Source organism: Falco biarmicus, chromosome 9, assembly GCF_023638135.1.
Source record: "Falco biarmicus isolate bFalBia1 chromosome 9, bFalBia1.pri, whole genome shotgun sequence".
Classification (NCBI taxonomy): Eukaryota; Metazoa; Chordata; class Aves; order Falconiformes; family Falconidae; genus Falco; species Falco biarmicus.
Window position 1 is genome coordinate 13,905,017 of NC_079296.1, and position 24,658 is coordinate 13,929,674.

The 24,658-nt window shown below is 44.8% G+C and overlaps 1 protein-coding gene and 1 long non-coding RNA gene across 3 annotated transcripts; one reads left to right on the forward strand and one right to left on the reverse strand.

The window, feature by feature from the left end:
* Positions 1–1,996: 1,996 nt before the first annotated feature.
* Positions 1,997–4,269, reverse strand: LOC130155362 (uncharacterized). Its single transcript, XR_008824040.1, has 2 exons — positions 4,136–4,269; positions 1,997–3,371 (listed from the first exon to the last, which is right to left on the reverse strand). It is a non-coding gene; the product is annotated as an uncharacterized LOC130155362 (long non-coding RNA).
* Positions 3,368–24,058, forward strand: PKN3 (protein kinase N3). Of its 2 annotated transcripts, none has more exons than XM_056352488.1 (22): positions 3,368–4,842; positions 8,086–8,368; positions 8,929–9,077; positions 10,585–10,714; positions 10,828–10,979; positions 11,370–11,565; positions 11,871–12,062; positions 12,324–12,433; positions 12,922–13,065; positions 14,031–14,106; positions 15,066–15,252; positions 15,887–15,998; positions 16,855–16,928; positions 18,432–18,498; positions 19,093–19,184; positions 19,549–19,725; positions 19,814–19,876; positions 20,435–20,511; positions 21,083–21,225; positions 21,496–21,603; positions 22,180–22,260; positions 23,171–24,058. In XM_056352488.1, the coding sequence occupies exons 1-22, from the start codon at positions 4,822–4,824 to the stop codon at positions 23,381–23,383; spliced, it is 2,847 nt and encodes a 948-aa protein (XP_056208463.1). In that variant the 5' UTR covers positions 3,368–4,821; the 3' UTR covers positions 23,384–24,058. The 2 variants fall into 2 exon arrangements, with proteins under 2 accessions (XP_056208463.1, XP_056208464.1); XM_056352489.1 differs by having other exon boundaries at positions 8,104–8,368.
* The last annotated feature ends 600 nt before the right edge of the window (positions 24,059–24,658 follow it).

Genomic DNA, 24,658 nt, shown 5'->3' on the forward strand with positions numbered 1-24,658 from the left:
TGCAACCCTGTGGTTGCGTGAACTGATAATCAGTTCATTCAGTTTCTGTTATTTCAGTACTTGTAAAATGTTTCCTTTGGTAGTTAAGTATGCACGCTCAGTTTCTTTAATTACCTGACTGTAAGACAGGGCGTAGGTGCATATACCTTGTGTGAAGACAGAGGTTTATACTCATGTTTTGCAAAAAGAAAAATCACTTGATGCTTAGATTTTTAGTAGTAACTTTAAGTACTGTATCTCCAGTAAACCAGTTTGCATGAATGTATCATGCAAGCTCAGAATAAAAATACCAAGGGGTCTTATAATGAGATTTGGGTGTTTTTGTAAGTCTTTTCAGTTCAGAATAGATCTGAAGTGCAAGCTAATTCTTGCACTATTTCAAAGAGCAAGATTCTTAGCAAAGCTCATGTATAAAAAGTTATTACTTCACTGCTTTCTTTCCTTGGTAGCAGCATGTATATATGCTTTAGATATACTGTAATTTTAAGAGACTGCATTCAAGTAGCTTGTAACAGTTTCACATAGAGGTTGTTGGTACTGGTATTCCACAAAGTGTAATGAAAGTTGTTTTAACATGCTGTGCTTTTGAAATATTTTAAAATATGTTGTATCAGCTAATCTAAAATTCAAACAGCTAGTTCTCTTTGGATGTGTAGAAAAGACTGTCTTCTGGGAAGACTTGCTGTTATATTCTCTGATTCCTTTTCCTCACAGAATTTGCTATAGTCAAATTCAGCTTTTTTTGATGCTTAAGAATACACTTAGCAGAACAAAATTAACCTCTGCTTGAGACATGACCAAATAACGTGTGGGGGAAAACATTCTGTGTCTGGTCCAGCTTTGGTTCAATCCAGTTATCAAGAGACCATACAACGTTCAGGCTGCATGTGATCAATGCAAAAATAAGGCAGCCATTCACTTCGCTCCATCTCAAGCTTCTCAGAAGCTTCTGCCCTGATCCTGCTTGCAGAGCAAAGTAAAATCTTGTAATGGTTGCTTACTATCTAGAGAGAAGGAACAAAACTTAGAGTCTATAAATTTTAGATTAATTTGATTTCTTTTTGTTGTATGATTGAAAACCACTTCCTGTTGTGGTAGAGGGTTACTTGCCGTGATGCCTCGTTACTTAATTTCTGTGTAGTCCTAATTGCAGTTCTTAAAGGAAAATATTTTCCTAGTCTTTAATGCTTTACGAAAAATACTGTGCCATTGCTGTTATACCAGTGTTGGTTACTAGCAGAAAACCTGTAAAAACTGTTATGAAATCTAAGCTTCCAGTTCTGTGAAGTCAAATACCATGAACAAGAAATGAGAAGTCTGGATAATGAAATACTGAGATTTTTCTTGCATATTCTTTAGGATTTTACAGGGTGCCAAAACACTTGCTACTGTACTGATAATACTGAATTTCCTGTGAAACTTAAGGGTTTACTGCTGGCAACAGCTGAGAGTAAACTAACATGGTAAAAGGATAAACCATATTTGTTAAGTGTAATTTTTTTTTCCTAGCAATGGAAATGAGTAGGGATTAACACATTTCTCTGCAATGCTGGAGAAGTACTACAGATGGCCATCACGTGCTCTGTTCACTTAATGTAATTTGGCTGAATATATGTAACGGGTGTCCATTTTTACTTTGTATATGCATATAAAGAGCATATAAAGATAATGTCCACCTTGGATAAGAACAGGAGATTAATTTTTATTAAATATATGTATCTGTCATTAAGTCCCCACTGCTGTTGAGCTCCTCACATCCAATTAATCCTGCCAAGTGAAATTTGTCACAGGTGGAAGCTGAATTCAGGCTTTGTGGTCTGAGTTTCTAGGGTTAGAATACAGAGTTTGCAGTAATTTAATAAGGTGAAGCTACTGTGCTGGGGCTGTACAACCTAAAAGGTTATTTTTATTTTGAGTTTGAAGTTTAATGGCTATAAAATGGAATATTTTGTCTGTAATTTCTAGTGCCAAAGGAAAGCAAATACATCTGTGTCTGTAAATAGTTAGAAAGGTTTGGTGGGTTTTTTTTAACAGATCTGTGTGCTTATTCATACTTGTCAATATAGGTTTTGTCCTTGTAAACAAGCATTATCTGAATCGATTTCTCAGTCATTTATGCCATTCATCTGAATCTGTAAGCTTCTTTGTACCACACTCAAACAGGTGCGTAACCGCAGTACTTTGTTTATTGGATACTGTTCCTGAATTTTGAAGCCATGCTTCTTTTTTTTTTTTTAAGAGACTGAAATCAATGAAATAATTTCTCTGATGTACCTTCAAGATATCCTTCTCTTTGAAGGAATTAAAGTACCTTTAACTGTTACTTGATGTCACCATTTCTAAGAGTCTTTTTCGAAAGAACCAGTTACTAGTCCCAACCTCGGCAGTGCCTTTCAGGGGCGAGGCCGATTCGCGCGGATGGCGGGTGGCCGGTGCGACAGGAGCGACGGGGTGGTCACCGGTGACTGGAACAAGACGCTCCCTCCGGGGAACAGATTCATGCTTAATCTCTTGCCCTGCCTCTCGAGATAAAAATGGAAACTTCTAAGACTTCGCCGCCTCCGAGTGAGTGTGTGCTAGCAGAGGGCGCGGCCCCGTGCCCGCAGGTGCCCTCACTGCGCGGCGACGCAGGCGGGATCCGCGCACGGCCGGGCCGGCTCCCCGGGCGGCCTAGAACGGGAGAGCCAGCCGAGGGGGAAGGGGGGCGCCCGTCCCCCGCGCCGCGCCCCCGCTTCCAGCGCCGCGGGCAAAGCTGCTAGTGGCTTCCCGTGCCCCCTCCCCCGGGGCCCGGCGGAGGACGGGGCTGCCGGTACCGCAGCAGTGCGTGCCTGGCTCCCGAGGCACCCCCGGGAGGCGCCCGAAGGAGCCCACACAGCTGGGCCCCGGTGTAGCCCCCGCGGGTCGAGCCCCCGCCCCCCTTCCCGCCGGTGGCACCGTCCCGGCAGGAGCCGCAGCGGGAGGCCTGGCCCCGGGCCCGCGAGCATCCCCGGCAGCCCGGCAGCCGGAGGGCCGTGCCCCACGGGATCCTGGAAGGGCCGGACAGGCATGCTGTGCTCCCGGCTGTGACACTCAGCTTCCCGTGGGACAGAGGCTGATGAGTGGGCAGGAACTGCAGATCCCACGCACCGGCCCCCTCCATCCGCAGGATTTGCCAGGGACCGTGGGGATGGGCTGAGGCCCTGGCTGGGATGCTGGGTAGCCAGGGACATCGAGTCCTCACCTCCGGGATCACTGTGGCTCAGAGGGCCAGCCACTGACTGGCCCCATCCCTCGAGGCTGGGGAGTTCACCCAGCCAAGTGGCCCTTGGCTAACGGCTCCAGCTCCTCAGGCTCCCCAAATCACCTCCAGCCCTCCCCGGAGGGCATGAGACCTGAAGGAAAGGCCCTGCGTGAACCCCAAGTGCAGCCACCACCCCAGCGAGAGCTCCCACCGCACCTGCCTCCAGCTGCCCAAGCAAGGCACAGCCCTGGGCCCGTCCGCTGGGACAGCGCCCGGCAGTGCCCCTCTCCACCGAGACTCACGCCACGCCTGCCAGCTCCACTTCCCTTTCCAGCATTTCCACTGAATGAACAGCCTAAAGTAATTCCTTAAATACTAAACAGAGCCTGGACCATGCTACAAACAGCAACAGGTGCCAGAAGGGTTTATATTAACCTAAAGCACTTGCTGTATTAACAACAGGAGCATGGTCAAAGCTTCTGTAGACGTTTAAGACTTCATTAATTCAACTCCTTTAAGCTAGATTTAAATTTCACATTTTCTGATGATTTCCTTTTACTAATTATTCAGCTGCAGATTGTTTACAAAATGCTTACACTAAAAAAGCCTGTTCTAATTAAATAAAAGGAAAAAAATCTGTTTATTAGTATATGTCTAGATTTGTACATGGGAATACTATCACCTCCGGATGCCTCCCGACTCAAAGCTGTGCAGACTGGAAAGGCGTACGTACCAGTGCAGTAACAGTAGTACATGGTACTGCTGGGAAGGGATCTTGCCAGCGGGGGTCTCTACCCCCCGAAGGCGGTGAGCATGCTTTCCGTCGGTTTCAGCCGGGCCTACGACACGCCACGTCAGCCCTGCCCGGCACGCCGGCACCTGGGGGTCCTGCCGCCTCGCCAGGGCCCCTCTCACCTGGGTGCCCAGCTGGAGGCCCAGGTCCTGCACGCAGGGGACAGTTCTGCAGACACAGTCGCTCCAGCACCGGCCCTGGGAACGGCCCCGGCCCCGCCGGGAAGCATCCTGCCTGAGGCGGAGCTGCGCTTTGCACGTTCCCCCGCCAACACACGCCGGTAACGAGTCACTCCGGGGAGCTGGAAACCGCTCGACGGACGCGGCGCAGCGCGCTGGGCCCGGGCGGGGGCTTTTCCTCACGGCACCCGGAGGCGTCGGGAACCGCGCGGGGCCGAGTTACCGAGCCCCGACCCGGCGCACGGCCCCCCGCGGCCACGCCTCTCCCCAGCGGCCCGACGCGGAGGGCCGTGTCCGCGCTGGGGCGCGGGAGGTACCTCAGTCTCCTCAGCGTCCGGCCTGTCGCGCCGCTCCGCTTCCCGCCGCCATGCCGGCCGGGTCCCAGCTGCGCATTTCCCCTCAGGGCGGGCGGAGGGAGCGGGACAGCCTCCCGGCAGGGGCGGGAGCCGCGGCTGGCCCGGACCCGCGGAGCAGGTCTGGGCGCCGTGCGGGGAAGGGGCGCGCCCCGCGCCCCGAGGGCCGCCCGCCGGGCCCGCACCCCGCGAGAGGGCGCTGGCGGCGGCAGGCCGCTGCCCGGGAAGGCTGAAGTTTGAAAAAAGTGCCGGTTGCTGGCGGCGCCGGCCGCAGCAATGGCGTCGGGGACCCCGCAGGTGAGTGCCGCGCCCAGGGCTCAGAGGGGCGGCAGCGGGGCGGGCGGGGAGCGCCTGGCTTCAGGCGAGGGGGCTCGCAGGGGCGGAGGGGCCCCGTCTATCGTCCTGCCGGGAGGGCGCGGCGCCCCGCTCCGCCAGGAGCCCGCGGCCCCGGGGAGGGGAGTGGGGCCGCCGCTCGCTGTGGCCGCGGCCCGGGGCGGCGGGGGAGGCTGCGCGAGGCAGGTGGGGTCCCCTAAAGCTGCCTGCCGCTCCTCGCCTCAGGGAGCCGGGGGCCGGGCCAGGCTTGGTGCCCGCTGAGCGAACCCGCTCTGGGCATCGAGGAGGTGCGGGGGGCGAGGCGGCTGCTGCGGCTGGCGCGGGGCAGCCGGGGGCGGGCGGGCGGGCAGCCTCTGTGCTGGGAGAAACGGCCCTTTGTGGAACGGGTGCCGCGGCCGTTCCCTCCTCCCGTGGGGAGCGCGCAGGGCCGCCGGGGCGCCGCCTCGCCGCTGCAGCGCGGTGCTGCTGCGGGGGACGTGCCGAGGCGCCCTGGGGAGTCGGCGGGGAGGGCGGCCGCCGCCTCCGGCTCCTGGAACCGACAGATCACGGCGGCGCCGGCGGCCGGGCTGGGGCCGGGGCTGCCCCGGCTGCGCGGGGAGCCGGGCGCCGCGCTGTGGCCCGGGGGTGGGGTGTCCCCGGGCTGCCCCGCGCCCACCCAGCGCGGCCCGGGCACCGCTGCCGTTCGCGCCCGTTCCGGAGCAGGCCAGGCGCTGGGGCACGGCACCGGTCTGGCGCAAGCGCTGGGTGAGCTCCGGCAGCCCCGCTACGAGTACCAAAAGCAGGCTGCTCTGGGTGTTTCTCTGCAAGCTGCAGACGTGTTTCGGGGTTGCGCTGGAGATGCACCCTGACGGGCTGACCCTCCCAGGGAGCCCGGAGCAGCAGCGGCACGGGCCCTGCCAGCGTCCTGACACAGCTCGGATTCCTGAGAATGCGAAATGGATCAACCCAAATGCGGGTTCAGCTTTCACATCCTCCTCGATAATAGAATGTTTATCTTCCTGGTGCAAGCAGTGCCAGTGTTAGGGCACTCTGATCCATACAGGGGAAGAAGGACCCAGTAAAACATGCCATGCTTGCGTTCTAAATATATTTAGAAAATTAGCATGGTGCATTAACTGGTATTCAGACTAGCTTTTGGCAGCGTGATCTGGAGGACAATTGATCTGAGAACTGCTCAGACGATACTTGTTCTCTGAATCGATACCCAGGTCTCCATATTCAGCACCCTTTATCTGTATGACTTTTGTACCACTGCTCATTCCGTTTTTCTGAGCTGGTCTAGGGGATGGATTGCTTACACCCGTTTGCTTAGTTTGGATAGAAAATAAATATGTATGCTTTTTCTAATTATTTAAATGAGAATTGCGACCAATGAATTCCTTCCAGTCACTTGATACAGACTGGATAAAGAGCTTTCTGATTTTCCAACTTACAGCTGGTAAAAGTTGCCTGTGACTCAGGAACTCCATGATTCAAGCTCTTCCTCACAAAACTTTGGATGTTTTTCAAAGCTCTGGCTTAGTTCCTGGCTTTACTAATTGGGCGAGAACTTCCTAGAACCAGGATGTTAAACTGAATCTTTTTGTTTTGTTACCAGTATGAACAACTCCTGTTTTGGCTATGGTGTATCTGTTGCAGGCCCAGCCTGGTTTTAGGCCAACTTTAAAACAGATTATTTCATTTTCCTTCTTCTTCAGTTATTTTGTTGTTAGACTGAAATCATAGCAAAAACTGATCAAGAATGGTTGGTTGGGTCTTTGGTTAAATACTTGTTCCTGTGTGAGCAGCGTAGGCTTTGTATGCGCAGCACACTGTTAAAGTGCAGTAATGTACACAAGTAACCCAAAACCAGTGTGGTTTATTGTTGGAAATGTGGTCAACTGATTAAAGAGTGTGAAAGCAAGTCAGGATTCCCGAGTTCTGTCTTTAGTCACTGACACGCTGTGTGACATTAAGTTGGTTAGTGTAGTGGAGCTTGACTGTGTGACCATTTCTTTTGCATGTAAGCAGGGGTATGGCGAGTTATTTATGTTAGTTTATTAATACATTAGTTGCTTTAAATGCCTTAAAGCCACTCTTCCTGCTGAAGAGAGAAACAGAACCTCTTGCTTGGATCTCTTAGGGCAGGGGTCCTCAAACTATGGCCCGCGGGCCGGATACGACCCCCTAGGGTCCTCAATCCAGCCCCTGGTACTTACAGACCCGCCCCGCCCCCCCCCCCCCCCCTCCCCGCCGGGGGTTGGGGGGGAAACCAAGCAGCCACAGATGACTGCCTGCCACTGCATCCGCGCCGGCCCCCTGGTTAAAAAGACTGAGGACCCCTGTCTTAGGGTGTTAGGTGTAGCATTCTCATGGATAAAGCTTTTGCAGCTCCTCTCCGAGTCCAGTGCTTATTTGGTCAGTGAAATATACTGCTGCTGCCTATACTGCGTATGTCCTGAGTCTGCAAACAGAGCATCTCTGTCCAGAGCTGTTGATGAGGCATATATGAGTAGAACTAGTAGTATTGAAAATTATGTAAAACAAAGCCCAGAGCAAGCTTGAATGCTGCTAATGCAACTCAAAATAATCAGTGTTTTAAAGTGGCATTACTGCCTGTAAATCACAAGCAGAACAGAAATTGAGACAACAGCCTGCTTACCTTTTTGGATACTGAAGGACGTTAAGATTACTTGTTTGCTTGTTCATTTGTAGAAACAGCTGTAGGTTTTACATTTTTCTTCTTCAGGGCTAACAGCTGAGAGTTAATGCATGCTTATGACATTCCTAAAAAGCTCTGACAGGTTAGTTGAGACGTGTCTTTGAGCAGTCAGCACCAAGACATATTCAGCTAAAAATCTGTATCTACAACATCGTACTAGTAAAAGTTAATGCTAATCAGAACAAGGGAAAATACTAGCTGGGCTTTGATACTTGAAGAACAAAGATTTGTGTAGATATTAAATATCAAGGAGACAAGTAAGATGAAGGTTTTTCACCATTATGGTTTAAAACCAAACTAAGGCATGTCAGGATCAAAGTTGTGTTCTGTCCTCTGCAATTTAAATGTTGGTCTGGTCTTGAAACTTTGGTGAAAAGATTGGCTTTAGAATATGTGTGAACCAGTTTCTAAATGAAATGGAGTGGAATGAAGGTATTGCTATATCGTGTGAATGGTTGAACCGTGTTATCTCTGAAATCCTCTTGCCCAACGCTGCTTGATTACAGGGCAGCTGTCTCTTGCAGCTGGGCAATGGTGTGAACTTAATGGATCCAAGCTTCCAGCAAAAACTGGAGGGTGAGAAGGAACTACTTCGCCGCGCTATACAGAAGGAACTGAAGATTAAAGAGGGAGCAGAAAACCTGCGTAAAGCGACAACAGACAGAAAGAATCTTGCTCATATAGAGCATGTGCTGAAAGCTTCCAACCGAAAACTGGAGCAACTACATTGGGAACTTCAGGAGCTTAACGCAAGGATTGTAATAACAGACAAAGAGGAGAGTAAGGCAGGTAGGTCTTGGATCATGACTGACAGGAAAATTCTGTTATAGTGCTTCAATATTTATGTATATTGAATTGATATATCTTACAAGAGGGCTTACAAGTAGAAGGAGTTTCTTCCGCTGGTATTTAGCTGAAATGATCTGTGCAGTAAAAGGTTGAGAATGAGGCAGTAAAGGTGAAAGGAGGCAACATGAGGGATGAGCATAGAGAGAGGACCAGCTGAGAGTGCTGAGCACGGGCAATATTCAGGGTTGGGCTGTAGGCAGAACTGAAGAGATTTGAATAGAGTTTCTGGACAGTTGAACATCCAAATGTCCTACAGAATGAGTGAGTATAAAATTGGAAGAGTGCTTGTTAGGACGGGTTCATTGATAAACTAAGAAATATTTACGGATATGAGCTTGAGCTTCATTTGAAATGGTGTTTTGCAGTCAGTTTTGTAGACAAGACCTTTTTTTTAACCTTATTTTATAGCCTAATCTTCTTTTATAGAGTCACCCGTTTATAACCCAGTGAAGTGACACCAGAAGAGATGACTAACGGTATTGATTGCATTGTTTGTGCAGATGGATCTGTATCTCCAGATTCTTGTCTCTGGGAAAGAAACCTGGACCCCATGGCAAGGAAGGTTGAAGCTCTGAAAAAGCAGCTGCATGTTGAAATGAAAGTGAAACAAGGAGCTGAGAACATGATCCAAATGTATTCAACGTCCAAGGTAAGCAGAAATAAGCGACCATTTGGGAACTTGGATTCCTGGATCAAAACCTGTAATTAAAGTCCATACACAAAACCTCTCTAATAATTGGTGTGTGAAAGAAATTAATTTGTGAAGCTTGCTTGACTGAATCCTAGCTCTGCATTTTGGTTCTCAGCATAGAGACAGCATGTCATGTTACTGTGCAGGGCAACCAATACTGCACTTGTGCGTTAGACTTCCTGCAACATGTTACAGATTTCAAGAATTTAGCAGGAATCAGAAAGGAATTGGATGGCAGATGTTTCATTTGCCAAGAGCTTAATCCAGTCTGTATTTACTGGATGCTGTGAGAAAGGCTTTTCTGAAAGTGTAGTTTGTTCCACTTTGGCCCTTTTTTTGCCTGTGCCTTTTTCTGAAGCATGTGGTGGTGATCACTGTGAGACGGGAGCTATCAGACCGTACAGACGGGCATAGTCTAGCAGTTTTGATCCTTTTGGCAGTTCTTACATGGCAAATGCTGATTGTGCTTCTGCTCTTGAGTGTTGCTTAGTAGTATTAATGACAGAGTTGGGAAACATCCTGTTTTAATTTAGCCATGTATTTTCATGTAGTCTTATGTAGTCTCAGTGGAAAGTGCTAGGTACCTAGAGAGTAGCTTGTGTTATCATTCTTGAACAGATGAACAACCCTTTGGAAGGATCCACCTCTCCCTACCAGCTACAGATTCTACATTACTTCTTTGGTCTAGGTGCTTAACTTAAGCTGGCTGAGTGCCAGCATAGAGGCATCTGACCTCAGTGCTCATAGTGACTCTAGACTAGAGGCAGATTTGAGCCAGAGAAAAGCATCTCATAGGAAGTGACATGGTAGGACTGCTATCTCTAGAAAAACTGTTCCAAGCCTGGGAAGTTAGTAAGAGTGGTATAAGAGGTACATTTGGTCACTGACTTGAGGAACATTTAAAAAGCATTGGTATTGTGCACTTGAGTTGACATGATGTTTTGATATCACTAGATTGTTTAGAATAGAGCACAGCATGTGGTATCTCTTTACCTGAGAAAAATTTTCAGAGGTTTACTGGTTTCATATGCATCCCATGTTTTGAGTTTGGCATTGTCCTATTTAAAAGTCAAAGGATAATAATAATTAAAAAAAAATATCCAAGCTTACTATGAAGCCTAATTCAGTAAGACCAGCAGTGTAAAAGGTTGTGATGTTTTTATGCGTTCAGAACCTCTGCTCACAAAACACTGTAAGCACAGTTAACCAGTGAACCACAAGGCTCAAGGTTTGGTATTAACTGGACATGTCCTTGACCTGTCCTTTCCCTCTACAAATGGAGATAGTATAAAAGTCCTTGATCCTCAGCGATGTCTCCTTTACATAACTGCTTACGTATGCCATTTCAGAATCATTTATGACCCTTCTTTTAGCTACCATCTCGTCACATCATATGTGAATACTTCATCATAATCCATTTTTAATGAGCATGGTTCTCTCTCTGCCTATGCTTTGCTTTTGGCAGGAGCGGAAGCTGCTGGCTACAGCTCAGCAGATGCTTCAGGACAGCAAGACAAAGATTGAAATAATCCGCATGCACATTGTGAAAGTATCTCAGTCAACAGGAGGGATGGAAGATACAGTGGATCCAGCAGGTAAGGTGTTTTAAGTAACTGATACCACCCTGAACAGATACAGCCGAAGCCCTGAGATCCACGATACTCACTCAGTTTTCATCCTCGCCATATTTTATCTTCCAAATGGGTAGTGAGGATGGGGACCACCATCAGTGCTTTGGAGCTGCGTATTGAGGAGCTGAGACATCACCTGCGCATTGAAGCTGCTGTAGCTGAGGGGGCAAAAAATGTGCTGAAGATCCTAGGAGGGAATCGGGTACAGGATCGCAAGTTTTTGGCTGAGGTAAACACTTGCTCGGGCTTTCCTCTCTCATCCTCTCAAGAGGATGGTTTCATGACTCAGTGTTAGTGATTTAGCATGACTGAGTAGTTAACCAAGAGTTATTATTTTGGAAAGTTCCTGTCCATGTGTGAGGACAGACTGATTGGGTTCACTTTCCCTTCTAGGGATAACATTCCTCGCTTTGGTGAAATTTCTCAGGAAGGTCAGAAGTGACACTGATGGGGTATTTAGTATCTATGGGAAAATATTATGCCTTGTTCCTTTATTAGTAAGATGTTATCTGGCCATTTCTGAACTTACTCTAGTAGTTCATAATGGATTAATAGTACCTGGACTGGGGCTGTACATTGAAAATTTCTGCCTGCTTTCCATTCTACTTCATATTGCTAGGCTCAGGGTCGTTTGCAAGAATCATCTCAGAAGATTGACCTGCTGCGTTTGTCCTTGGAACATCAACTTAGTGAGCTTTCTCCCGATCATCCAAAAAGAGCACTCATCAAGCAGGAACTAATAAATACTTCCTCCCTGGGAGCTCAGCATGGTGGCATCCAACCTACTTCAGTCATCAAATCTACAGCCCTTACAGGTATGTGAATCCTGCACAGCATGTTGTTGTGAGGAGGACAGAGGGAGAGATGAGTTGCATTTGTTCTCTTTGTAATGCTTCTTGTTATATGAACGTTTGGTTTTCTAGGAACTGGATTTATGTCTTCTAGGCTAGCCAGAGCTTTCTGTTTGTATGGATTTGCAGCCTGTTAATCTGGGGTAGATTTGAGCTATTAACCAAGAAATCACGAATCTAAGAAATTATTGGACCCCTGTGAGGACAGGCTGACTGGAATCACTTTATTGTTTACATAATAATATTCTTACTGTCCTAAAATTCCTCAGGAACACTGGAAGTGAGACTGATGGGGTGTCAGGATCTATTGGAAAATGTTCCAGGACGTTCCCGAATGACTAGTTCTTCTCCCATCTGTGGCAGCCCGAGTGATTTGAGGTCCCTTTCACGAACACGAGTTGGCTTGGGTATCCATGGTCGTAGTGTTGCAGGAAAGTACCTGCGGAGCGAAGAGCCATGTAGTGAGTATGGGGGCACTCCCTCTTGAATTGTGAGTGGCATGTGGGAGCATGGGGGCTTCTTGTCACGGTACTAGGTTAGCCTGGTATGAGTGTCATTATAAGAAACCTGGTTTCTGCAAAACTGAAGAGAGAGAATAAATTGTGTTATACCTGGTGGTCCTAGTACTCTCCTGGAAATTACATTTGGTTGGGATATTCACTTGCATCATGAGAGATTTTCTTTGGTAAGAGATTGTAATCTATGTTTTCTCCTTTGTCCAGATGAGGTACTTGCTGTGCTCAAAGTGGACAATAAAGTGGTTGGCCAAACAAACTGGGGACTGGTTAATAACCAGGCATGGGACCAGAGCTTTGTCATTGAGCTAGACCGGGTAAGTCTGCCCCAGGTTCCCTGTGTTGTGTTTGGGTTTCCATTTCAACTTACCTGATTTGCTCATTTAGCTGCCATTCCACTTGATTCAACTCTATATTGCTGCTGTCCCTATGTCCTTTTATGTGTCAGTTATCTTAGCCTTCTCCTGAAGGCAGTGCATCTCTGGCAGAGCCTGAACAGCATCTGTTGTCCTGCTCTTCTTATCTGAGCAGTTTTATTTCATCTTACCAGCAAAGTGGCTGTCAGGAATTTCTGAAACGGAGAGCCAAGACAGCCATCTCCAAGAGGGTCCGTGGCTAAGAAGAGCTGAAAACATCAGAGAAAGCAGGGAACAGAAGGATTAAAGAAGTTTCTTAGGCACACTATTTAGTTTACTGATTTTTTTATTTTTACAACAGCATGTGCATGCCATTTCCAGAGCATGGGGCAGTATGTAACTCTTCTGTTTTTTTTTTTTTCTCCCCCACCACTCCCCCATCCCACCAGTCTCGTGAGCTAGAAATTGCAATTTATTGGAGAGACTGGAGAGAACTATGTGCGGTGAAGTTTTTACGTTTGGATGATTTCCTTGATAATGAACGCCACGGGATGTGTCTCTCACTCGAACCCCAAGGAATGCTTTTTGCAGAGGTATAAATGTAAGCTTTGTTTCTTTTTGAGAGAACTCTTGTCTGTTTAGGGTGCCTGCCCTACAAGCAGTTGTCCAACCCAGAACACAAGGAATGGAAGGAGCAATAGTCTAGAAGGGTAGAATGACACCCGAAATCCTTTTGCATCAGTATCACACATAAGGAACAACATGATATAATAGATGTACACATGCCATAGCCCAGGGTGACTCTTCAGCTGCTCTCCTGTAATTATATATGTGTGTGTGTGCTGTGTAATCCGTTGGTTTTTATTTGCTTTCATTATGAGTCATCAGTGACACTTTAATTAAACATATGGCTTAATGGTCAGAATTGAATCACAGAGACTCTAGAATGCGATATCCAAATTCCCTCTGGGTATGCTTATTTAATCATCTTTCTGAGGCTAATAATAGTTTGAAGTACCATCAATGAAGAGATCACCCAGATAATCCCTTAAAAGCCGCAGTACTTTCTCCTTTGTGTTGGGATGAAAGTTCCTCTGGCTATCTTTCCAAAAGTAGGATCTTAACCTTATGGACCAAAATTTGCCTTCTCTCCTTGCCACTTTGGATTTTTGTGAGTTTGTTTTGTGAGGGTTTTCGGTTTTTTTGTTTTTTTACTTCTCTACCACAGAGTATTACTTTTTTTTACCCTACAGATGGATGTGTTCTTTATGCATGGCTTTACAAATTAGATTCACTTTGTTTGGGATACAAATTGGTCTTAATTCTGGGGGTTTTCTGCATTTCAGGTAGCAGAAAATGCAAACATCTAAAACCATAGTTGAAGTAACAGGTATTTAGAGGGTGAAGCTAGAATAATGCAGTCTGGAGTCTATGGGAGTGACTCCTAACTTACCATGCAGATGGGAATGGAGAATTTGATGAGGGAGCAGGCATGTGTGAAAGTTTGTTCACAGCATAAACGAAGAATCCTGACAAATCCCTTTTGCTTCTCTGACAGGTGATGTTCAGTAATCCCATCATTGAGAGGAAGCCAAAACTGCAGCGACAGAAACGCATTTTCCCCAAACAGAAAGGTGAGCTGCTACAGAACTGGCTACTTACTCTCTCAGGTGTGTTGGTGAGGGCAGGGGTTTGCACAGGCAGGCTGGCATGCACTGCTATCCCATTCAGTTTGTGAAATATTAAAATGCTTGCTAATTACTGTGTGTAAATAGGTAGGTTTTATTAGAACATGAAAGTTTCTTTGGTCAAAAAAAGTGCAGCCTGGCTGCAGCATGGTGTTTCTATTCACAATTAACATTGTTATGAAGGTATAATTCCTAGTCATTTAACAGACTTCTTAGCAAGATCCAGGACTCAAGCTGTACTAATTTAACTAGCAATGTGTTTACTGATGAACAGGTATTGGAAGGTTTTCTGGAAAACTCTGAATTATAGAAGACTGTAGCATGAACAGGCTACTGATTATCTGTCAAATCTCTAGAGCTAGCATCTCAGATCAATAGTTTAGGGACCGGAATACTTTCAAACTATCTTTTTCGCCTGCAAATTCTTTTTGTGAAGCTGAGTAAGGTAGGATTTTACATACTGAGAAGTCCTGGCAGTGGGGATAAATGAGATTTTATGTTTATATTCTTCAGGAAATAATACAAATAATGAAAACATCCCAAATGTTTCACTCTTTTAAGACAGTTTCAGAAACTTTCTATGAACAGGCTGCATGATTAAAATGCAGTGTTGAAATAGAAGAAAACCTGATTTAAAATAAAATAAATTTTTAATGTTTTATGCAATTACCACTTGAGTATTGTTACGGTATTTTATGGAGCTGAACTTAGGGGAAACAGTAGGTCTGTTTCATCATTATCTTTATTAAACTTTCTTCCCTGGAAAAAAACCCATTCACCCTAGGGTGGGCTACCTTTTTTTGAGTAACCCGCAGGTGTTTGGGTGGAAACAATGATGAAATGGTACAGGAGATTATAGTTTGTGCGTTGTCATCTCACTGGTGTTTTGACCCTGACTCCTCCAGGGAAGGAATTTCTCCGAGCTCCTCAAATGAACATGAATGTTGCTGCTTGGGGTCGATTGATGATGAGTTTCCTCCCTCCATGTAGTTCCATGAGCACCCTGAGTCCCCCACTTCATGATCCTGTGCACACAGACTTCTCTCCGGTTCCCCTGCAAAGTCACGTTGACTCAGTTTCCAAACTGAGTAGGTAAGTCATATTCTGAGTGTTGCTGGATAGCACTCTGGAACAGATTGTAGGATAGAACTTCACGTTCTGTTGCACCTTACTAAGGTGGACGAAGATACTGATGAGAAAAATATCTGTGGATCTTAATTCAGGGCTTTAAGAAAAGCCAATGGTGCCTGAAATGATGTGGTTTTAAGTGGGGTGTTCAATACACTGTGGCTAGCCCTGGTTTAGTGTTAGCGGTCAGACTGATTTTCAGAATTGCTGTCCTGACAAGCAGTGAGTGTGTCCCAGAGCCAAGGGAACTTCAGCAGCTTGCTTTTTCCTCTGCAGTAAGATCCGTGGCCATGACAGTGGTTGCAAGCAGTGATACAAAAAAAACCCCTCACCCAAAAGCAGATTTTCAAAAGTTATTTTATATACACAGAAAGACGTGCTGTAAAGGAAAGAGAATCCCCCTCATCAAATGTCTTCACCAATATAGTAACTAAAGTCTATGCAAGGTCACAATGTGATTGTTGTGGTAAAAATGCGCTCTTCTTTCATGAGGTTACATGTACCCCAACCACTAGCATAGTGTAGCACTCAAAAGGTAGGTAGCTAAGCGTTTAAATACGCTGTGGTAATCTCCTTCAATTTTGTCTTACCAATGCAGCGACTTTCCTGTGGCTAAGCTTACGGTTCCTGATGAAGCTCCACCCAAGCCTCCACGCCTTTTTCTGATGGCCAACTCCAAAGAATCAACACTGTCTCCTGCAGATTCTCCGGTAATCATCTAGGCTAACAGGGAGGCTTTTCTTTGTTGGTTGGTATCTTTTAAGGCTCAGTTCTTATTTATTACTGGAGAAATTAACTATACTTTAGGCAGGTGCCGCCTCATTAGCTAGCTGATCTCCAGTGATTCAGAATTTGTGGTTTGTGTTGCATCTCATCATGCAAAAAGTGCTGCATATCTCTTCCCGCCCCCCCTCCCCGTTCTTTTTTGTTCTTTTTTGTTCTTTTTTTTTTTAAATTATAAGTTGCTTTTCTTGGAGAACCAAAATGGGAGGTAGGTCAGCATTGCAAGTTCAGGGCAAGAATACAGAACAGATGACTGCACAGGAAAGCAAGGAAGGAGGGTCAGCAGGCTTTTAGGACCAGAAGAAATTCTTTGTCATTAAAGAAACTGGGCAAAGCCAAGAAGAGCTCTACTTTTCTGACAGGAAGCAGCAGGAAAATTGCTTTGAGTAGTATAATGGTTAATGACCTGTGTTCTGCCACACGTTACCCTTTCTCATGTGGCTTTGGTGACACAGGAAACTGCGTTCTTTGATCATTGTGAGTCTTTTGGGGACATGGGATGCCTTTTTTCTAGAAAGGAAATGTTTTATCCTAGACTTTTAGAAGTGTTTGTTTTCAGGAGTTTGAACGTATCAAAAAATATTGTACGTGGGAATAGTTTTGTGTGACCACAGACAATCTGCTTTCAAACTGCTTCGCCCCAAGCAGAGGCGATGACCAACTGCAAGAACTTGTCTGTGGTTATGCTGGATCATGACAGAGAAGAAAATTTGGCCGTGGGTGTTCAGGTCTGACTTGGTGATTCCAGAGGATGACACACTGTAATCTTCTTTCTGTTCCTAGTGTCTGAAGAGGCTGCATGTTGAGAAGTCTTGTGGCTCTGCTATGACAGAATTTCCAATCCTGGCATCTCCAAGGTAACTATAGACAGCATGGGCTGTCTTGGATCACAGATTAAAGAGGCACTGCACTGAAATTTTGAGCATGCAGTCTAAAATTCTGCTCCGGGTATGCTTTGGTTTCTCAGCAGCAAACTCTTGGTGCTGAGTGCAGACAATACCGTGACAAGTCTGCTCTGAATTTTGCTTGTCCAAGTGTCTACTGCACCTTTATCTGTTTATTAACCCCAATACTTAGCCTATTGATAGACTGTACACTACAGTGTAATAGATGATTTTACATTTTACTAAAGTGACTTAATTGTCTTCAGGTGTTTCCTTGTGTTGGAAGTTTTATGGTGTAGCATATTTAGATGTGTCTGCATCCTAAGTAATACATTTCAGAAACACTTTTGGCATCCCTCATACTGTTTCTATTGATATGCAGGATACATTACCTTTCATTATGTAGGGAAGCATTAAATAGTAACTTGTTGATAGTCTATGGCAGTTTTATGTACACAATTTGTATGTAACAAAGATACACAGCAGTAAAGATACCAAATTAAAAAAAAATACTACACTACTGTTGAACAAATATTGACTGAAAAAGCACAAATAGCAAAATCTAAGCTGATCTTGCAGTTCAGATCATAGAATTACATTCATAATTTTATCATCACTTTTGAGGGGGTCCCATCTTCAAAACCACGTAGTCAGGATACAGTCAGGCACCTATCTGCCTTCTCTCAGAGAAGGCTGAGGAGGGAGTTGAGTCCTTCATGAGTAGGTACTTAGCCCTTCATTTCATTTACTGGAAGAGTTCGGAGTGTCTGCTGTCTTTTAAAGATGATCCTGGACCAAAGTGTTTGGGGTGTGGGTTGTTTGTTGATTTTGTTGTTTTGTTTTGGTATTTTTTTAGTTATTTCCAAGCAATTCTGCAGCTTTGGTTTCCTTGGTAACACCTTGTGGCTGACATAACGTTCTATAGCATCTCTTTATTCAGCTACTTTTTTACCAGCAACATCTTATGTCTGTTGTCTCACTGTGTTTTGTTTCCAATTCCTGTTTGAGAACTTCTGTTCTCCTTACGCTGTTGTCCTACTAGCACTTGATATACGTGTTCATGTTTGATTAACACAATTGCTCTTCAGTCTGCCAAAAGGATTGTAGGCATAACTGGATTTTACTGCTCCAGGGGTGGGGGTGGAGGGGAACTGATGCTGTTATGGGAAGTAACAGAGAGAGTAAGCCTTGCAGAGTCAGTATTATTGCTCCTGTTGCCAGTACAGATGAAGTCAGACTGCTGCCATTGGGAGCAGTTTCTTCACCTTATGGTTAGCTGCTCCTTTCTTCCATGGCAGAACAGCAGCAGCAAGCCTAATTTTTCAGGATTTCAGCTTAGGCAAGGTGTGGTTGACACAGCTGTTTGCTTTTCCTTTTGCTGTACAGAGCTTCTTCCCCTAACACTAATACATGCTCCTTTGTTATCTGTTTATGCATCTTTTGGGTATTGTCTCAGCAATTCTTCTTTGTCTGCAGGAAAAGGACAGTTCAGCTTGAGGATTTTCACTGCATTGCTATGTTGGGACGTGGCCACTTTGGGAAGGTAGTGTAGAAGTGTACACTTTGTGGAAGGGGGCACTAGGACTGTGATTGTGAAGATGGGCCTCTGCCTCAGTCTGAATAGAAATGTTGCAGTACAGAAGAGATTTGTTGCAACGCAGATATGTGACACAAACCCAGCCCAACCACACAAGCAGATGATAATTGTCGTTAACAGTCGAAACTCTGGAAGATTTGTGGCCTCAAAGCCTGGAGAAAACCATCCTGGGAGTGCTAAGTCATTTCATAAAGCACACAATTACCATTCCTTTCATTATCATGGTGGTTACTAGTGGAATAGCTCCCTTCCCAAAAACTGTGTGCAGTTGCTTGCTGTGAGCACTCTGAGGTGCTCACAAACAGCACTGGGCCAGCTGTGATAGTGCTGTTTGTGAGAATATAACTTACACTGACATTCTCCTGGACTGCTGCAGCACAAGGAGCAGTAAAAAGTGCTCCATTTTTGGAGTTACTTGAGCTCTTGAGCTTGGTTTTGAGAATGACTAGAGTGGTTGGAAATTTTGTCAATGGGAGTTGAAGCAATCTGATAGGGAAATAATAGATTTGTTTGAAGTACAGCTTTTCTGTTGTCTTTCAGGTACTGCTGGCCCAATACAAGGCAACTGGGAAGCTGTATGCTATCAAAGCCTTGAAGAAAAAAGATATTATTAGGAGAGATGAAATTGATAGGTGAGCTTTGTTTAGAGATGGTACTGTTTCCAGATGCTACACTAACACACCTGTAATCAAATGTGAGTAGGTACGATCTGTATTGGTCATGGCACTATTAAGGTTAAATGTGACCTTAAGGCTTGGGTAACTAACGTCAGGCACAAGGGAACTTGTAACAGTGATGCTTTCTAGCTTCTGGTAGAATAACACCTGAAGAACACTCTGAAACACTGGAAGTATTCAAGATAAATACTGTATTAGCCCTCGGTTTTTATTTCTCTAACTTAAGATGTAAAGATTTTCTTCTTCATCCTGTCTTTCTCAAAACAGGCTTTTCTGCCAAGTTTTAACATTGACGTTTTTGTTCTTTGAATCCTGGCAGCTTGAACTGTGAGAAGCGAATATTTGAAGTGGTCAATTCTTCTGATCATCCATTCCTTGTGAACATGTTTGCGTGTTTCCAGACACCTCATCATGCTTGTTTTGTGATGGAATATACTCCAGGTGGTGATCTTATGATGCGCATACATGAAGATATCTTTCCGGAACATATGGCACAGTGAGTTAGAATTAGTCTGGTTTCAGGCACTATAAATTTTTAACTTGATTCTTGTATATATTTCCTGATAACTGTTTCTCTCTTTTAGGTTTTATACAGCCTGCGTAGTCTTGGGGCTCCAGTTCTTGCACGAGAAGAAAATTGTTTATAGGTAATGCAGCAAGGAATCATGCATAAGACAGTTCAGCAACTTGAAAGTTTGTTTGTCCTGTAGTGTCTGGAGCTCACTGTCTTGCTGGGTTTCTAATCTTTCTGTCTGTCTTTATTTTCCCCATCGGCTGTTTTTATCAGCTTGTTCATCGTGCTTACAGTAAAGAAAGTCATCTAGAAGCTATTCATCTGACATGTTGCAGGTGATTAATCCTCTGTGACCTGTCAATACATTCTAGGGGTCACCTGTAAGTCACTGCTTTCTTTTTTACTGTGATAGTCAAGTAATTGGTCACACTGTTGTGGGATGCTCTTTTTCCAGATGAATAAGCCCCACGCAGCTCCAAGCTGCTTTGTGAGTCTGTCATTAAGAGGAAAATATCAATAAATTAAGGGGAATCTTCCAAGTAACACATGATTTTAAACCAAATGTGGACTTCACTCAATTTAGCTTTTATTATCTTCATTAACGTCTAGTTTCTGCCTCTTGCAAAGCAAGATGTTGGATGGCAATCCTCAGACTTCACCTACCATTTTCTTTCCTCTCCTTTGCCTGCAGGGACCTGAAATTGGATAATCTTCTTTTAGACGCAGAAGGATTTGTGAAGATTGCAGATTTTGGATTGTGTAAGGAAGGTGAGTGACTTTGGTGAAGCTGAAATTGAACCCGTTTAGGATCTGGGATTTAGTAATGTGTTCACAAATACAGGTGCTGACACAGTTGTGGGTAACTTGTATTCATCTCCATCTTAAAAATAAACCAAAACCCACCAAAAGCAAAACAAAAAAACCCTACAAACCAAACAACAAAACCCCCTCACCTTTCTGGCCATGATGAACTTGGAAAGAGTACTTTGTCCTTTAATCTTCAGGAAAGTTATGAAGGAGTTCACAACGTGTTTGTTCAAAAGAGCCAGAATATAGGGTACTACAAAATGTGTGTTTGAGTGAATGAACAATGGAATCTGCAGGGAGTTTCCTTGGTTTTGCTGTTTATTTAAGCATTGTCTGTGTATTTCTTATTTGGAGTTGTTAGGGGCCTCAGGTTTCGTACTTCCTATTTGACGTTTACAGCCATTGAAGAGAACCTTTGCCCCATTAGCAGCATTTGACTATCGTGATAAACTCTGGCTTTCAGAAGGTGAGGCTGCGTGTGATGCATTTGGCAATGTGTGCTGGACATTTACCAAAGTGTTTTTTCCTACAGGAATAGGTTTTGGAGACCGCACAAACACCTTCTGTGGCACCCCTGAATTTCTGGCTCCAGAAGTCCTGACCGACATCTCTTACACTCGGGCAGTAGACTGGTGGGGACTGGGCGTACTCATTTATGAGATGCTTGTTGGCGAGGTAAGGCCATCTTTCTCCAAGAAAGTCGGTTTCCAAGAAAGAACAAGACTGTTCTCCCTGAGCAGTCTTGAGGAGCATAGCACCCGACCAGCTGAGATAAAATTTTGCTGAATGTAGACAACTATTTATTAGTAGTTAAATTACATTTTTCTGATTCATAGTGCTTGCCAAATACTAGTTAATCCATACAGCCCTCCACTGTTCTCATCTCTATTTAATAGTAAGGAATGAGTGCTATATGTATTAAATAATAATATGTCACAATTGCAGTCACCATTCCCTGGAGATGATGAGGAAGAAGTCTTTGACAGTATTGTCAACGATGAAGTCCGGTATCCACGATTCCTTTCATCTGAGGCACTTTCTATAATCCGTAAGGTAATGGGTTTGATGGGTCTCTGGGAGCCTGAGGAATCTGCGTTTACTGCATGAGTGGATCCAGAGGGGACTCTGTTAGGACCGATAACATTTATGTGCGTAACCTGGAGCTGCCTACACATACTAAGGAAATACTGAAGATTTACACATATTTTTCCTTTACTTCTCTTTATATAAGTGTTATTCTTTTGTCTAAGGGTGACTAAGCAGACTTCTTATTGAGGTCTGTTGCTGCTAAGTCTGAAATGGAGAAGTGTTGAGTCAAGGGCAGGAATGTCTGAGTTATTCAGTGGGGATGGCTTGATTTGGTTTTTTGAATTGTGACACAGTAGTCACAGGTGCACAATTAAGATGAGATGCTTCATGCGGTTTATAGCGGGTATCTCATTGATGTTGGCAAGTTGTTTACAAGGAACTAGGTCTGAGCTATTACTAGCAGATTATGACCTTGCTGCAAAGTGAGAATGAGAAGATACTGAGGGGTCAGTCCATCTCCTTTCTTGTTTTTCTCTCTGGAACATTATTTCTGTTCTTCCTTGTTCCCGTTGTTTAATTTTGAACTGATATTTCCTGCAGCTTCTTCGGAAATGTCCAGAGCGTAGACTGGGAGCAGGGGAAAAAGATGCAGAAGAGATTAAAATCCAGGCCTTTTTTAAGGTAGGAGCTCACTTAACCCCTCCCCCTCATGTTAGAGCAGAGATTGATATGCTTTCTGTTGGTACTGAGGCATGTTTCCATGAGTTATCAGTGAGATCTTAGTGGTGGCTTCTGTTGCGCCTTATTGCTCTAGTCAGGAATATGTGTTTCAATTTGTGTTTGAAATTACATCCCCCGTGTCATAAAGCACATTTTCTGGGACCTGTAAGTTTCCAGAGCCAGTTTGTTGTTTCTGATTGTCCTGCTTCTATGTACAAATATATCTACCTTTTGAACCATCAACAAATATCCCTTCTTAAATCAAACTGCACCAGTCAAAGATGCTGTCTGGTGATGACAGTGACCACCAGTCGGTCTATTTGATGGCACCTGCATTTGCAGGATGTACGTGAATCCTAAGAGAAGTTGAGGTTAGAGACACATTTGCTTTGGGTCAAGGGTACACACCTACTCCAGGCAGCAGGGTCACCATTCCGCCTTGTCAGTACCCGTCTGCCAGAAGCTGTCGGCCTTATAGCCCCTGGCTGGCTTTGCGCCGGAGGCAGAGAACTTGGACATCAGCAGAAATTGCTGGGAAGTCCACAGATCCACTTGGCCACAGCTGCACTTTTTGGTTTTGTCCCTCCTATGTATAGTTTGATCTGTTCTTTTGTTTCTTGGTATTTTGAAGAACAGCCTTAGACTGTACGGGATCTCTGTACTACCTGGCCTGCGCAGACTATGCTGTTATGCTGTTTGTTTTGAGCATTTTTTCAGTTCTCTCTGCCCTCCCCCCCCCCCCTTTTTTTTTTTTGTGAATTAGTAGAAAAAAGACATGTTGCAAATGATCTGGAAGGGAGGCTGTAATCCTCCCTCTTGCTTTCACATTTCATAATTGTCAATCTGGCCTGTTCACTTCCATCTCTTACAGGAAATTGATTGGGATGCCCTGTTTGCCAGGACTCTGAAGCCCCCTTTTGTGCCCACTTTAAGAGATCCCACCGACATTAGCAATTTTGATGAAGAGTTCACATCACAAAAGCCAATCCTTACTCCTCCAGAGGAGGTTGCTCTGCTAACCCATAAGGAGCAGACTGTCTTCAAGGACTTTGACTTTGTCTCCAGACACCTTTTAGAAGTTTGATTCCTGTGCTGTAAGAAACATGAACAGATTGTTACCACCTTGAGAGAGCGTAGAGAGGACTTGGCATGGGCAATGGAAAAGTCAACAGAATTCGTAGAACTGGTAGTGCTGATGACCCCGGGATGAGAGTGCCCTGCAAGCTCAGTTAACCTGCTGTGGTTTTCTCAGCCTCGTTTGTCAGAGGGATGCTGGATATCAGTTATCTGTAAGGAGTAATTTGTGTTTGACAGGATGTATCTTTTGCTGCATTGAATATAGACGGAAATTTGAAATTTAAGTGGAACTTAGAGAAATCAAATAATCTCCGCAACCCAGGTTACTCTTTGCAAAAAGCCTAAGTAGGTAGCACGGCTTTTTAAAGTTGCATAGTAGCAGGGGGAAATGGACGCTGCTCACCTGTTTTCTAGAAAAGCATTCCCTGTTTGTAACAATTTTATGCCCGTTTCCAGTTATAACTATGTGCATGCCAGAGAAGGAATGGATTTTAACACTACCAAGACAATGACGTTTGGGTTTGATAATGATCCAAGTGACTTATCTTAAGGAAAAGGAGTCTCTCTCTACTTTTGAGGATGCTGAAACTTAGCTGTTGTTTTTAATGATATAAAACCACCACAGCTTTGCACATGCTTTTTTATTATTATTATTAATAAAAGATACCTTTCCTTATAATGACATTTCAGCTTTTCATCTCTTTCATGTTAGCCGAATGTTTCAGATCAGGGCTAGCCACATTCTGCTCAACAGGCAGGATTTTATTTGTGAATGTCAATAGCAATACTTTCTTTCTTCCTTCCTTCTCACTCATCTGTGCATATTGCATGGTGTCATCAGCTGTCACATACAAATGACTGCAGTCAAGTTGTCTCTCCACAGATTTTATCTATGTGTATATCCTGTGTCTTTTTTTGGATAGCTAAATAATGACAGTGTTAATATTGGAAAATCAGTAAGTTAAGGTGATTTCATGCCCCTGGTAACAGATCTTGTAATTATGCTTGACAAGATACATTTTCTTCTCTTAAATTTGTAATGTTAGCTTGTTGGGCAAAAAAAGGAAGGGTATCCAGAAATGAAGCATCCCACTGGTGACAAACAGGGATGCACAGCTACTACTCTTTTCACTCCGTCTTCAACAGAGGTAGGCAGAAGTTGAACTAATGTAATTGTGCTACATCTGGAGATAAGGTTCAGGTGCAGCTAGCAAGTTGCCACTATTAAATCATGGCTGGTCTAAGTGCCTGAGGATTCAGAGAGGTAAGAGCTATGTTTGTG